The sequence below is a fragment of the Bacillus rossius genome, chromosome 10 (assembly GCF_032445375.1).
Source record: "Bacillus rossius redtenbacheri isolate Brsri chromosome 10, Brsri_v3, whole genome shotgun sequence".
NCBI classification, from domain to species: domain Eukaryota; kingdom Metazoa; phylum Arthropoda; class Insecta; order Phasmatodea; family Bacillidae; genus Bacillus; species Bacillus rossius.
Genome location: NC_086337.1, coordinates 1,252,706 through 1,265,779, shown reverse-complemented (window position 1 = coordinate 1,265,779; position 13,074 = coordinate 1,252,706). Strand labels below are relative to the sequence as shown.

At 39.8% G+C, this 13,074-nt stretch overlaps 1 protein-coding gene across 7 annotated transcripts in view; it reads left to right on the top strand.

The window, feature by feature from the left end:
- The window catches only part of LOC134535704 (uncharacterized), a 264,594-nt gene that overhangs the window by 64,517 nt on the left and 187,003 nt on the right, over positions 1 to 13,074 (top strand). For 6 of the 7 annotated variants that reach the window (XM_063374904.1, XM_063374902.1, XM_063374903.1 and 3 more), the window contains exons 8-9: positions 1,364 to 1,539; positions 9,059 to 9,160. In XM_063374904.1, the coding sequence (XP_063230974.1) occupies positions 1,364 to 1,539; positions 9,059 to 9,160 (278 nt within the window). Of the gene's footprint in view, positions 1 to 1,363; positions 1,540 to 9,044; positions 9,161 to 13,074 lie in introns of all 7 variants that reach the window. The other variant, XM_063374905.1, reaches the window with a different exon arrangement.

The window sequence follows — 13,074 nt, the reverse complement described above, 5'->3', positions numbered from 1 at the left end:
AACATAAAAAAATATATATATATTACAACTATTCGACTTCGAAACTATTCACATTCTATTCGAAAATTTTACTATTCAATTCGAAAATATTCGACCATCAAAATCCACTATTCGCACACCCCTACTCAATATATACATGTATTTGTCTTCAGTAGAATCCTGAGCACAAGTGAAGTCTTTGTGTACTGTGTCTAGTTCATTGGGACGTAAACAACACAGCACTGTCGCCATGCGGTCTGTCTCCGTCCGCTGGAGAGGCGGCAGTCACCCTCTACCCCTGTGCGGCAAGTTATCATTGCATCTCAGTTCCTTGTCCTTTCATAGAACTAGCACTTCAACACCCCCAGTCTCCGAGGTCTGCTCTACACAGGAACGTGTCATAAACCAAGGAGGGATGCAGCAATACGTGGCTGCAGAGTTCCTCATGAGATGTTGCTGTTACAAGCGTGGCAAATAAATGGCACGAGGAGACAATGTTGTTGGCATCATGGAAGCCTGCCATGATAGACACGTACGTTGCTAGTTCATGGTCATTTACAACGGCCGAAGGAAGAGGGAAAGTTATCTCAGCACTGCGCAAGATAACATCGCGCAAACCTTGCAGTCACAAATTCTGGCTTAGTAGGTTTTTAAATTTTTTCGGTGTCCCTTACTCCAGCCAAGTGCCAGCCTGTCTGCCGGGCCGCAGGGCGGGCGGAACGTGGCGTAGTGGCTCGTGGAACAAACAAGTGAAGCCTGGAGGGCATCCCCCTCGGGCTGAGGGGGGAGGGGGTGGGTCGGACCAGACAGGAGGGTTACAAATACAGAACGGCCAAGCGAAGAAGTGTGCCGGATTACAGCTTCAGAATATAACAAACTAATAATTAAACTAAACACTGATAATCCAGGCCCGGATAACGGAGAGTTGCCTGTACTTGAAAAACTTTGAATCTAGGACTGAGAAGTGAATTAATAAATTATTATAGTCATCTAAATGAATGAGGATTTTATGTTGCAATTGATAATACATGTAGCTAGTTCTGGTGTTCCACAAGGAGGTACTATCGCCACTACTATTCAGTACTTTTATTGATGATATTGATGTATTAAACCATTCTGTTGGTCGCCAGGTATCACTATGTCATCTTGATCGGAGGTCAGTTTGTGTCTAAAGACTCAAAGTAAGAAAGATATTACTTGATTGTGTGAGGGGTTAAATAGATAATACCAAGAGTAAGAGGGGGTGGGTGTGTGTGCGTTTCATACATATGTTACGCTTTGTCTCTGATGACAGCGCTCAGTCCTAGGGGTGGCATCGCGCTGTGGTCTGGTACGCATGCACGGGTGAACCTTGTTGTCGGTCATGGCACGTGTGTGTTGTCAGCGAGGGGGGTGGACGTACTTCCCCAGAAGACCGAGGCCCGAGGAACGGTTCTACGTGTCGCCGAGATCTGCCTTCCAGCCACACGTGCGACGAGCAGAGTCGACCGGGCTGGGACACGTGGAGCAGAGCATCGACCGGCTGAGCCGCAACTTGGACGACACCTTGCGCCTCTGCAGGTGGGTGCAACTTTCAGTCCGTCGCCACCATCAGAATGCAACGGGAACTGAATCTGAGCGAATAGGCAAGAGTTAATTTTAAAAAAATTATGAAAGCAACTATTAATACAGCTATTTCCCTCATTTTTACCACTGACTAAGTCTCGGAATTATATTTGAACAAATGGATCTCTCGTTACTTTCCCTTGGTTCTCTCCGACCTTTCAAACTCTGCGTTTTGTTACATACATTGTGTCTGAATAGAGAACAGAACATTTACGTAATCTCTAATCATTATAGTAAAAAATTACCTAAGTATTAGGATTAGCTTGCTAGTGAAATGCAAAGGCTTTTAACATGTGCTAAGGTACGTGCCGTAACAAAACCTGGTCATGTGCGTCAATAAACATAAATATGAATATTAAGAGACAAAGTAAAACAAATGCAAGATAGTAAATGTAGTATTTGGCCTACAAATGGGAACCTGAGCAAGGAGGAAATGACTTGTAATGTGCAACTAGTGGGCCAGGAGCCGGTGCGTGGCACTACCTGCGACTACTGACCGACGGTCAGTGAGTGAGCGAGGGAGGAGGATACTGAGACAGACGACCAGGCGAGTGTGGGAGGAGGAAGGGACGGGACGGAAGATGCCTGGAATCAGGACGAGTGTGCTGCACGCACCACGCCCCGCTGGGGCCAACAGCACGGCTCACTGGCTGGTCTCGGTATGCTTGTAACATTGCTGTTATTAGTAGGGATGGTGACATATCAGCCTTTTGAATACAGTAGAATCTCGTTATAAATTACATCAATAAAGCCCCAACTTTTATACTTAGTAATGAAAGTACTTTATTCTGAAAGTCTATATATTTACCTTTAATATGTAGTATTTTTGAATTTTTAAAAATAAATTAGTAGGGGATCAAATGTTACATTACCTTGGAAGCAAATATTTGTATAACAAGAATTTAAAAAAAAAAAATTGTTTAACTGAATACAGTAGCCTAAATTCTAGGCCTACATGTACAAAATTTATATCTGTCAAACACAAAATGACAAATGGGTTAAACAATTTTGCAGATATGTACATTTATTGGGACAGAATTCCCTTGTTATCTCCTAGGCGAAGTCTCTTGCGACCAGCAGATAAAGCTGACTGTTCATACATTTTAATAACTTTTTAGCGATCTTTTATTATTGTTGACAGTGTAGTAAGCACCAAACCAAATGACCGTGCCACAACTGCATTTCTCCTTCAATGTGAACTGCTTTAGTTTCTTTTTATCTTTTTGACCATCCATCCTGATTAAAATATTCAATCAACAATATTGTTTGCCTCGCGCCACGTCAAACGTAAACAAACCTCGCATCCATAGATAACGATAGCACCACACTAGTAGCGCGCGTCGTGAGCATGGCTGTGCCAGGCGACATTCCTATCTTCATGGCAGCACAAATAAAGCGTGTCGGCCATTTTGTGACACCAAACAGTTCAAAACTTAACCTGCATAAATTAACATTAGATATAAGTTAAAATATAATTTTTATTTAACGTTTGTATCTGCGTTAATAAAAACTTTTAAAACGTGCTCTACAAATAAGCCAAAAGCTGGCGCAGCTAAAAACAAGTCTTGAAGAGGGGTGAGACAGCAATCGATTGTTTAGATCGTCTCGTGCACTAAAGTGTGTGAATCATGGAGGAGGAAGAATGGCGCGTTTAACTGTACTATGATTCTATGAATCGTTGAGACATTGTTTGTTTACGTTTTATAGTTGTTAACGATTTTTGAAGGCGATAAAAATTAATCATAATGTACATTTATATTAAAGAACTCCTGCGCAAAAAAAATTATGTAAAATTTTCCTGATAACTGGAAAAGAATGGTCGTTGTAATGAAAGGTAGGATACGTTTTTAACGTTAAAGTGAAATATTTTTACATTGTTTACATTGGTGTTTTGAGCGGGAATTTAAAATCATACGTTGAACTGAAAGATACGTTATTCTGAAGTACGTTGTAACGAAATTTCACTGTATATGGGTGGTTAGAAAACTTTTTTTTTTTCCGGCTGTTGGGGTACAGTTCTGTTGACAGCAGGAAGTACCTCTTAGCTGGATTGACCTGATGGCACGGGCTGTAGTGTTCCACTTAGTGTAGTGGCGATGGTACTTACAGTTGACCCAACGTAGTATGTACTTCATTCGAAACTAGAACAAGTGACTGGCTTCATGCGGGTAAATAAAGTGATATTTACATGTTATCATACTGCACTTTTTATCCTTCATGAAAAAGACTGTTGCCATTAAATAGACATGCAAATTATATTTTAAAGATTTCATACTAATGTTACAGTTGATATTGACAATGACCAATATTTAAATATCTGCTAAAATTGTAAATATTAAAAATCTTGCTCTTAAATGTTTGTTCTGATTTTAATAAATTCAGTTGCAATAATAAATAAAGTGGCTAACCATTTTTCTCAGTTGTTTTTGATATCAAGTTATAACTCTGAATAAAAGCAGTTGTAATAACTGTTTAGTGACCGGGTTGAGCATTATTAAGCTGGAATATTTGTTGGCATGAGTGACCAAATCTTCACGGTGGCTAAGATGTAAGCTCAAATTAAGTCACTGACTTTTGTTCCAAAAGAAACCCAATTAACAGCAACAATTAAATTCTGGGTTTCTGTAGCCACTTGATAAATGATATCAACAAACTGGAGTTACACTCGTCGACAGGAACGGTGAAAGTGGCCGAGATCACAAACTCCCCCAGGCCATGCAGCAAGGCGAAGCTCTCTGCATTAATTATTCTGCGTGTGAATGGAAATTACAAGACATAGAATTTTTTTGGCTAGCATCATGTCATATACGAAAAGAATCGGATTTGACTTCCAAAGGATGATGGCAAGTAGGCTGCAGATGAAAGATATGTAGTATTCAGGTGTAACACGGTGCAGTCATACATTAGGCAACACTTGATTGCAAAACCATATCAAACAGGAGACAGTGTTTATTTAGAATAAAACATTTAATCAAACAAATTAAATACTAAATTATTCCTTAAGTTCTTTTTAAAATTGCAGTTTGCAAAAAATTATTTCATGTGGTAGTTGTTATCTTGATGTGCATGGATTCAATTAGATTGTCTCCAGTGGTTGTGCATTTGTCACCGGCAGAGAGCAGTCATGCTCAGGGTTTATGCTAGTTGGAACGCTGAACGTGTCACTGCTACTGAGCACAAGGCGTTGATGTGTGGAGCTCCGGAGCGCAAGTGCTGCCTGAAGGGTGGCTGGGAGCGGCACCGCACGACACACTTCCTTTCACACATCAAGCTGTTCAATTATCAAAGTGAAACTTCTTTGGGTGCGATGGGAGTAAAATTTCAAGGCCGAATTTTATTGCAAAGTTTATGTGAATCATTGTTGTTAAACGATGTCTGACGCTAATAGGTTGCGGATGTGCGGCTCAGGTTGAACCCCGCGAGGCTGCAGGGACTTGCTGGCATCTGGGTGGGAGTGTTTGGGCAGGCGGGGTATGAGCTTATTGTTGTGCGCCGCGCCACGGCCAATATTCCCGAGAAAAAGGTGTTCTTTCAAGAATGCATTATTTTGATTACTTGTGTAAATCAGTATTGTTAATCAGTGTTATATGAGCATAGTTTCAGCTGGGCAACTAAATATTTTTATGAGCCCATGAGCTTGTAAATATGTCAAGTCCAACTTCCGTTAGGCGCGCGCGCCTGACAGGTGCATTCTTATCTTGTTTATGTTCCCTGCACGAGGTCGTGTGTCTGGGAGGGGGCTGCTATCGTCTAGCTTCCTAACTTTTGTTTCTTCTCTGGTTAGTTCATGCATGACTGTTGACGGAGTTACTTCAAGGCTGTGGCAGCCATTTTCACCCTGCAGGTGCAGCGCGACTACTGACGTAAGTTTTTCGACTATGATATTTTCAATTGCTATCTTCACCAAATTGCTTATTAATTCTATTCAATTACACACTTATTAGCTAAGATTGTGAATTTAACATTAACTACTGAAAAAATAGAATCACCTAGTAGGTGTGACGCGACTTCATGTGTTTGTTTTACAATATGTGTTTCAGGATGGCTGGGAAAAAAATAATTTATAACTTGGATAATCCTGAAGACGTCAAGAAAATCCATAGTATGCTGTTTGATGATACTTCGGGAGATGAGGACTTTGGAGAACAATCTGATTCTGATAGTGAAGATCAGATACACGAGCGAGAGGAAAATTCAGACACTGAGCAAAGCTGTAATGAATCAGATGGTGATGATCCCGGTAATGCATCTTACTACATGGCAAACCATAAGAAAAATGGTAAGATCGTCGATTCGTACCAATGGAACAAATGCCCATGTCCGAACAAGAGGAGAAGAGGTAAGCAAAATTTGTTATTGCACATCCCTGGGGTTATAGGAACAGCAATGAATGCTGAAACCATTTTAGATACCTGGCTTATTCTTTTTGATGAGTCAATACTCGACTCTGTTGTTGCATGGACAAACCAACATATTGAACTTGTAAGACCTCAATTTAATCGCCTCAGAGATGCACGTTCGACGGATGTAATAGAGATGAAGGCTTTTATGGGTTTGTTGTACCTAGCTGGTGTGTATCGTGGGTCACGCCTGAACTTAGAAGACCTTTGGGATCCCTCTGGGGATGGTGTTGAAACATTTAGGCTCACCATGTCCTTAAAACGCTTCCGATTTTTGATGAGGTGTATTCGATTTGACAACAAAGAGACGAGAAATGAAAGGAAAGAACTAGATCGAATTGCACCAATACGAGAATGTTTTGAAACATTTGTTGCTAATTGCCAGAAAAGTTACTCTCTTGGAGAGAATGTCACACTTGATGAAAAATTAGAAGCATTTCGGGGTCGTTGCGGTTTCCGCCAGTACATTCCCTCAAAACCTGCCAAATATGGAATCAAGATCTTTGCACTTGTAGATTCCAAAATGTATTACACTTTCAACATGGAAGTATATGCTGGGAAACAACCAGATGGACCGTATTCTGTCAGTAATTATTGTACAGATGTTGTTCATAGGATGGTATCGCCCATAGTCAACTCAGGACGAAATGTTACTACTGATAATTGGTTCAGTGATGTTCCACTTTTGAGTGATCTGGCCGATAAAAAACTATCCCTTGTTGCCACACTGAAAAAAAATAAATGGCAAATCCCTGACGTATTCAAACACATGGCTAACAGAAGTGAAAAGTCCAGTATATTTGGATTCAGAAAAGAAGGGACTTTAGTTTCCTATGTTCCTAGGAAAAACAAAAATGTATTTCTCATATCCAGCCTTCATTTTGACGATGCAATCGATGATTCTACTGGGCCTTCAAAAAAACCGGACATCGTAACATTTTACAATGAAACTAAAGGTGGTGTGGATACGGTGGATAAATTGTGTGCAACGTATAACGTGGCGAGAAATGCTCGGCGGTGGCCTTTGGTAATATTTTTTGCTATGCTCAATGTGGCCGGTATCAACGCACAAGTCATTTATTCTGGAAACGGTTATGTTGTAGCCAACCGCAGGACATTTTTACGCCAACTTGTCAAAGGTCTTGTTTCAGAAGAAATGACACGACGCAGTGCTGAAAAACAGAATTTACACATAACACTTCGGCACAGATTGACAGAAGTAACCAAGCAGCCTCTCAAGTGTAGGGAATCGAACAGCAAATCACAAGAGATGAACGACCAAAACAATAAAAGGAAATTGTGTGAGCCTTGTCGCGAAGACAAACAACGCAAAAATACCAAATATTGTTGCGCTACTTGTGGCAAATATTTGTGTTTGAGTCATGTCACTATTATTTGCAAAGATTGTTATGAATGTAAGACATCTTCTGCAGATGATGGTTTGGAAGTTGATAGTGAATAAGTGCAAAAGGCCTGTGAGTTGGTGAAAAAAAGACAGCTGAAATACAAACAGTGTCTGCAATTTTTATATTTTATGTGTTCTCTGAATTTTTAGTGCTTTTGTTTTTTCATTTTATCATGCTATTTTACTTTAAAACATATTTCCATCTGGACTCATTTATACGAGAAGAAAAGTTTGTATATTACCTATTAATTTCACAAAGATTTGGATTGTGTATGTACCAAATAAGAAGTGTAAATAATGCATGGAATTAATCGAAATATAAGAACTTACATATTTCATAACATATCTCACTAAATTATGTTTTATTTAAATACTGAAAAATAATTTTAAAATATTATACCTGAATTTCTTTGTTACTGATCTACAGCTATTGTTTAGGATTTTTTATGCATTTATACTGTGGTAATATTAACAATAAATTATGAAGATTCTTATGTTAAATAAATTTTAAATTTACATTTTAAATCTTTACATATATACAGTTCAAATTTACATGGTATTGTAATGAAACTCTTCAGTAGTGGGGATTTATGTTGGTGGAAATAGGAGGAGCACCTCACAGGTGCATTGCGCCAATCCATGTTTGAAACATAGGTGCGCCTATCGGAAGGGTAAAAAAAGTTTAAACAAATCCAGTGTATTGAATATTAATTGTTTTTATGTTCACTTTGTGGCAATATGTTTATATTTAAAGAATTACCGTAAGGTAAGTTCTGCCGTTAAGTTGTTGTGTCGTGGAGCAGCGGACATGTTGTTGTTGTTCATTCATTCGATGGCTGAACATTATCAATGCTTATGATTGCATTGCAACAAGTCTATGTAGTCTATGGACAGAATCTATCATACTATAACTCAGTGATAAGGTGATATTTGCAGAGCTACAAAATTAGTCTAGAAGAATGCTTGATCACATATAATATAAAATTAAATTAAAAACTAAATTATTATATTAAATCTTAGCTTTGATATTTACCAAACAAATTTTCTTTAAGGTGTTAGTATTTCAATAGTTAGTAATATTTATTTCTGATTAATCAATAAGTATTGATATCCTGTGCTGTTATTTTGATGTGAGTTATACTTTTTTTTTAAATTCATGATTATTAATTTATTAAAGTGAAACTTGTTTGTGCATGATGAATAAAAAATTTTAATTACAATTGTTTTGAAATGTTTCTGAAGCCAAGAGAGATAAAGAGAGCACTTGAAAGAGTAAAGGTTTGAATTGCCGAAGAGATTTAACTTCTATCACGTGCACCGAGTTACACGCACTCTTTTTTTATTTTTTCTAAGTGGAAATAATTTATATTTCATGTATATTGGTAAAGTGAGTAAAAAAAATTGTGGATGTTGTGAAAAATTGGTTTTAATCAGTTTAATTGTTTGACTGCTAGTTGTTACACTATATAACAGTAGCTAAATCAATAAATATTAAAAATGTTTCGGAATGTCAGGAAAATAAATTTTTTGAATATTTTGAAGAAAAAAAAATTGAACAAAAAAAAATTTCTTTATTAGAATACTGCAGAAATTAATTGATTGGTAGTTTGTGTAGCAGTTGACAGTATGATAACGTAATAGTGTAATGAGTGCAGGGAGTGTGTCGCAGGGCCCACCTGGAGGAGCTGGAGCTGCAGCAGCTGCAGCAGCTGTGGGCCGACCTGCGCGCCCACGTGCGCTCCCTGCAGGACCGGCCCGGCCCCGCCCACAGGTACCGCCTCCTCCCTCCATGTGTCGTTTCTATTTGTGAGACATTGTCCTGCCCCAACGTGCAATATGTACACCGAAGATGGACTGCGAGTAGCAGAGAAATGTGACGCCTTACCTTACCAAGAACGTGTGACGCAAATTTTGGACAATTTTCGTTTCGATTAAATAATAGCAAACAAGTTACAAACACAAATGATTTCCATGACATTCAAATTATTTTTACTAATGTAAAAAAAATTAAGTATTGAAATAAATGTTGATTCTTAATACTAAAAAAAAAATGTAGTTTTGGTTTTTATCTCAATGCGAGTTGGTGAACAATTTTTTTTGTCAATCCCAGAGGTGTATAAATGAACAAACTTTATGGTTTGCCAATGCGAGAACACACAACATATGATTGGCCTTGTGAGAAGCACTGATTTTCTAGATCCAACCCACAAATGGACATTGTTTGGCCTTGTGACTTATTAATAGTCATTGCGAATGCCAAGCGAATAGGAATCTGCAGGTGTCTGAATGGAATGGGTTAGTATGAAGGGATATGACATTTTTTTTAATGATAATTGCGTGTCAATGCATAGCTTAGGTGCTTTTAAATTCTGAAGTCAAATGATTGATGAACCAATTTTTAATCACAAGTTATGTTGTGGCATTCCCTGTAAAACCAGTGAAATCAAGAATTCAGTGGATGGTTGACTGCTTCGTCAGGATCGACAACAGTGTCGATCGATTTGAACGACATCGCGTTTCCAGGTAATGGCTGTTGTATTTTGTAATTAATAGCGTCAAAATCATATTTTTTGTGGCCAAAATAGTTCATTCACATAGCCACGCAAGATTAATGTTATTAGCGTGCAAATCTGGGAAAATGCTTTTAATCAAAGCATCTTTCGTAACTTATATTGCAAAAGTTGTCTGGCAAATTTGATTCATTGTGTACTGTATTATCTCTCATAATGTCCGCAGTAATTGGACTACATTTTTGACCCAAAAAAATGGGGTGCGGGCATTATGAGGTGAAGTCGGAAAAAAAAATTTTTTGCCTGAAAATTTTAAATGTTTTGTGTAGAGTAAAAAAATTGTTCTCTCATAATTAGTTTACTAGTACCCTGATTTTACGTATGCTCACGGTTCCGCGGATTGCATTAGTAAAATCGCTGCTTCATATAATTGGCACCCTTCCCTCGGCCCAGTTGAAAAATATTAATTGTGGCACACTACTTCGCAGAGCGCCGGTGACTGGCGACCCTCCGCAGCGGACGTGAGAAATGTGACAGGTGTCGAGATAATTGGGTGCCGGCGATTAGTGAAAGACGCCACACTTTTTTTTTTTCTTCTCTCACTCGCATGTGCGCTCTTACGTTCAGAAGTCGCAGCCAGCCTACACAAAATAAACGCTTTGCGTGAAAAGATATTTTTTTAATCTTTCATTGAGATGGCCACTGACGGCACGGGGCAGATGTCTAATGTCTGCATTAGCCGGTGCCGGCGAGCCTCCCTCCCTGTCCCTTGCCCACTGTGTGTATAAAAAAGTTACCGGCAGACGTCTGTGCATGCGAGTCCCCTCCTGCCCTGCTTCACTGAAGCGGGGAAAGGAGCGCAGAGCGTGGGAAAGGCTGAGCAGGAATTTTTAACACAAACAAAGCAGAGCCTTGTCTTCCTGACATGTAATGTATGTCCATTCTGTTACAGATGACGTTTTCTTTACGTTGCGTATCATATCTTACATGAAAACAAAATTAAAGCCTCTCAGCAAATGCGATGTTAAACATGTCCGCGCGTCTGCGCGTGGGACGTGTACTGGCTTGTGATATATTTAGCCCATCCCCTTGCAGCGCGTGACGTCGCAGGCAGCTGCGCAGTAGAGTGCGAGTTTCTGAGTCCGGACGGTTTCACCATGCTACAAACCCTCTCGGCGACCGCTCCGGAGAAATGAACAACTCAAGGTCAAAGCATTGTTGACAGCGTCGGTCAATTTCCATCCAGTTACTGTGCCTTTCAGGGGTGGCCAAGATTGCTTGGTCTGCTGCTGACTTTATGCGGATTTTAAAAAATTCTATTTCAAGTATTTAAAAAGAAATGTGCGGACATTATGCGATTAAATACGGTATTTCCATGCAACATTATTTGTTCATTGCCGATGTTGAGCAATTGTTCGGAGAATGAGAGCGCCAACGGATTGTTTTGAAGTTGAACACGCATACAGTAAAACCTTTTTGTTGCGACCCCATTTATTGCGACCACCTCTCTATTACAACCCGATTTCGAGGAACCGTGAAAAAATTGCCGAAAATCGGAAGAAAATCGGACAGAAAATAAGTTTCTTGTGGTGAGTAGCGTGTTACTGCGTTTCTCTTGCCGAGTGCTGTACTGCAGTAGGCAGCACATATCTAAAAATAGATACCACTTCCTGTCGACCGCTGTCAGCGCTTAACAACCCCCATTCCACGTCCCTTAAATGCAGGAAAAACCCTCCGGCCGCAACGTGTGAACATGCAGTCGGCCGCTCGCTCGCCCTTGCTCACCCTCTCCCCGTACCGTGCGCTGCGGCCGATCTCGGATGCTACTTGAACTTGTTAACAATCACATTATCTGCTTCATTTTGAGGAGAGTAAAAATATATTAAAACTGTCAGCAAATAGATAAAAGCTTTCTTTATGTGTCCGCAAAACAGGGCACAACACTGGCCGGCCAGTTGTTTTCATTCAAAACGTGGCTAAAGAACTTACATGGATCAGGCTGAAAACATCCGGCAATACGTGTAGGTTATAAGGAATCTTGTTATGAATTGCGATGTTATGTTTTTCGAGTAGATATACACAGCGACCGACTGGATGCACGCCCGCCTCGACTTGTTTTAACTGCCGCAGCGATGTTTATCTTGACAGCTCAAGCAATTATCTTTTCCCGTGGGTTGACAGAAAAAGGCCGCTTCACCCAGCGAAAAAAAAAAAAAAAAAAAGGCTACGCCACTTATTCCCCACGCAGGAAACACACTGGCTGCCGTCTGTCTCTCCCTCATTTATCTTTCTTCTAACATTCCACGTCTCGCCTCTCGCGCGAGCAATAACGAAGCGACCACGTATCGGGCTGTTTTATGCTTAGTTTGGTGACAGCAGCTTGATTTTATTCGGTATATTCCTTTTCATAGGACCCTTGCTATTTAAATACATTTACATTTAAGTTTGAAAGCTTGTAAATTCCATGCCAGAGATGACTGAACTCGAACTTGGTGTGAAAAATGACATTTTGACATACTTTTTTTTGGGCGTGTTTGGTTGGGGTGGGAGGGGTCCGAAAATATTTACAACGATCTTACCCCCTCCCTCACCGCTTTAGTACCCCATTCATAATAGCCAAATTTTACGGGAGAAGAGAGGGTGAAATGAGCATTTTCTCACTGAAGGTTTTTCAAAGGAAGCGAAGTTGGGGTGTTATAAGGGAGGACACTAGATGGTTTGTGTGTCTGGGAGGGATGAGCTAGCCTTGAAGAATGTTACCGAGGGGAGGGAGGGGTGAGCTTATGCGTCATGAAGTCGCTGCCGCCGGCCAGCCGGGCGAGCTTCGTGTGCGCCCACTCGCGTTGCAGAACCTACCGCTGCCATATTTTTAAAGGAAATGTCCCATTATTTTTTTGTTATTCTTACATGAACATTTTTGGAAGTATTACAGCCGATACAAAAATCTGCTGTGTGTTAAAATTAACAGATTTTAATGATCTTTCATTTTTTTTTTTTTCCTTCATCTGATTTTCACATTTTGGTCTAAATGTCCGGTTTTTTTGACGGTTCCCGAGAATGTATTCGTAAAATCATTGCTTCGTTAAATCCGGGGTTCTAGTGTATTTAACTACGGCAAGCATAAAACGTACATGTAAACTAACCAGTTAAAGTAAACTGTCTTTTGACATATTTT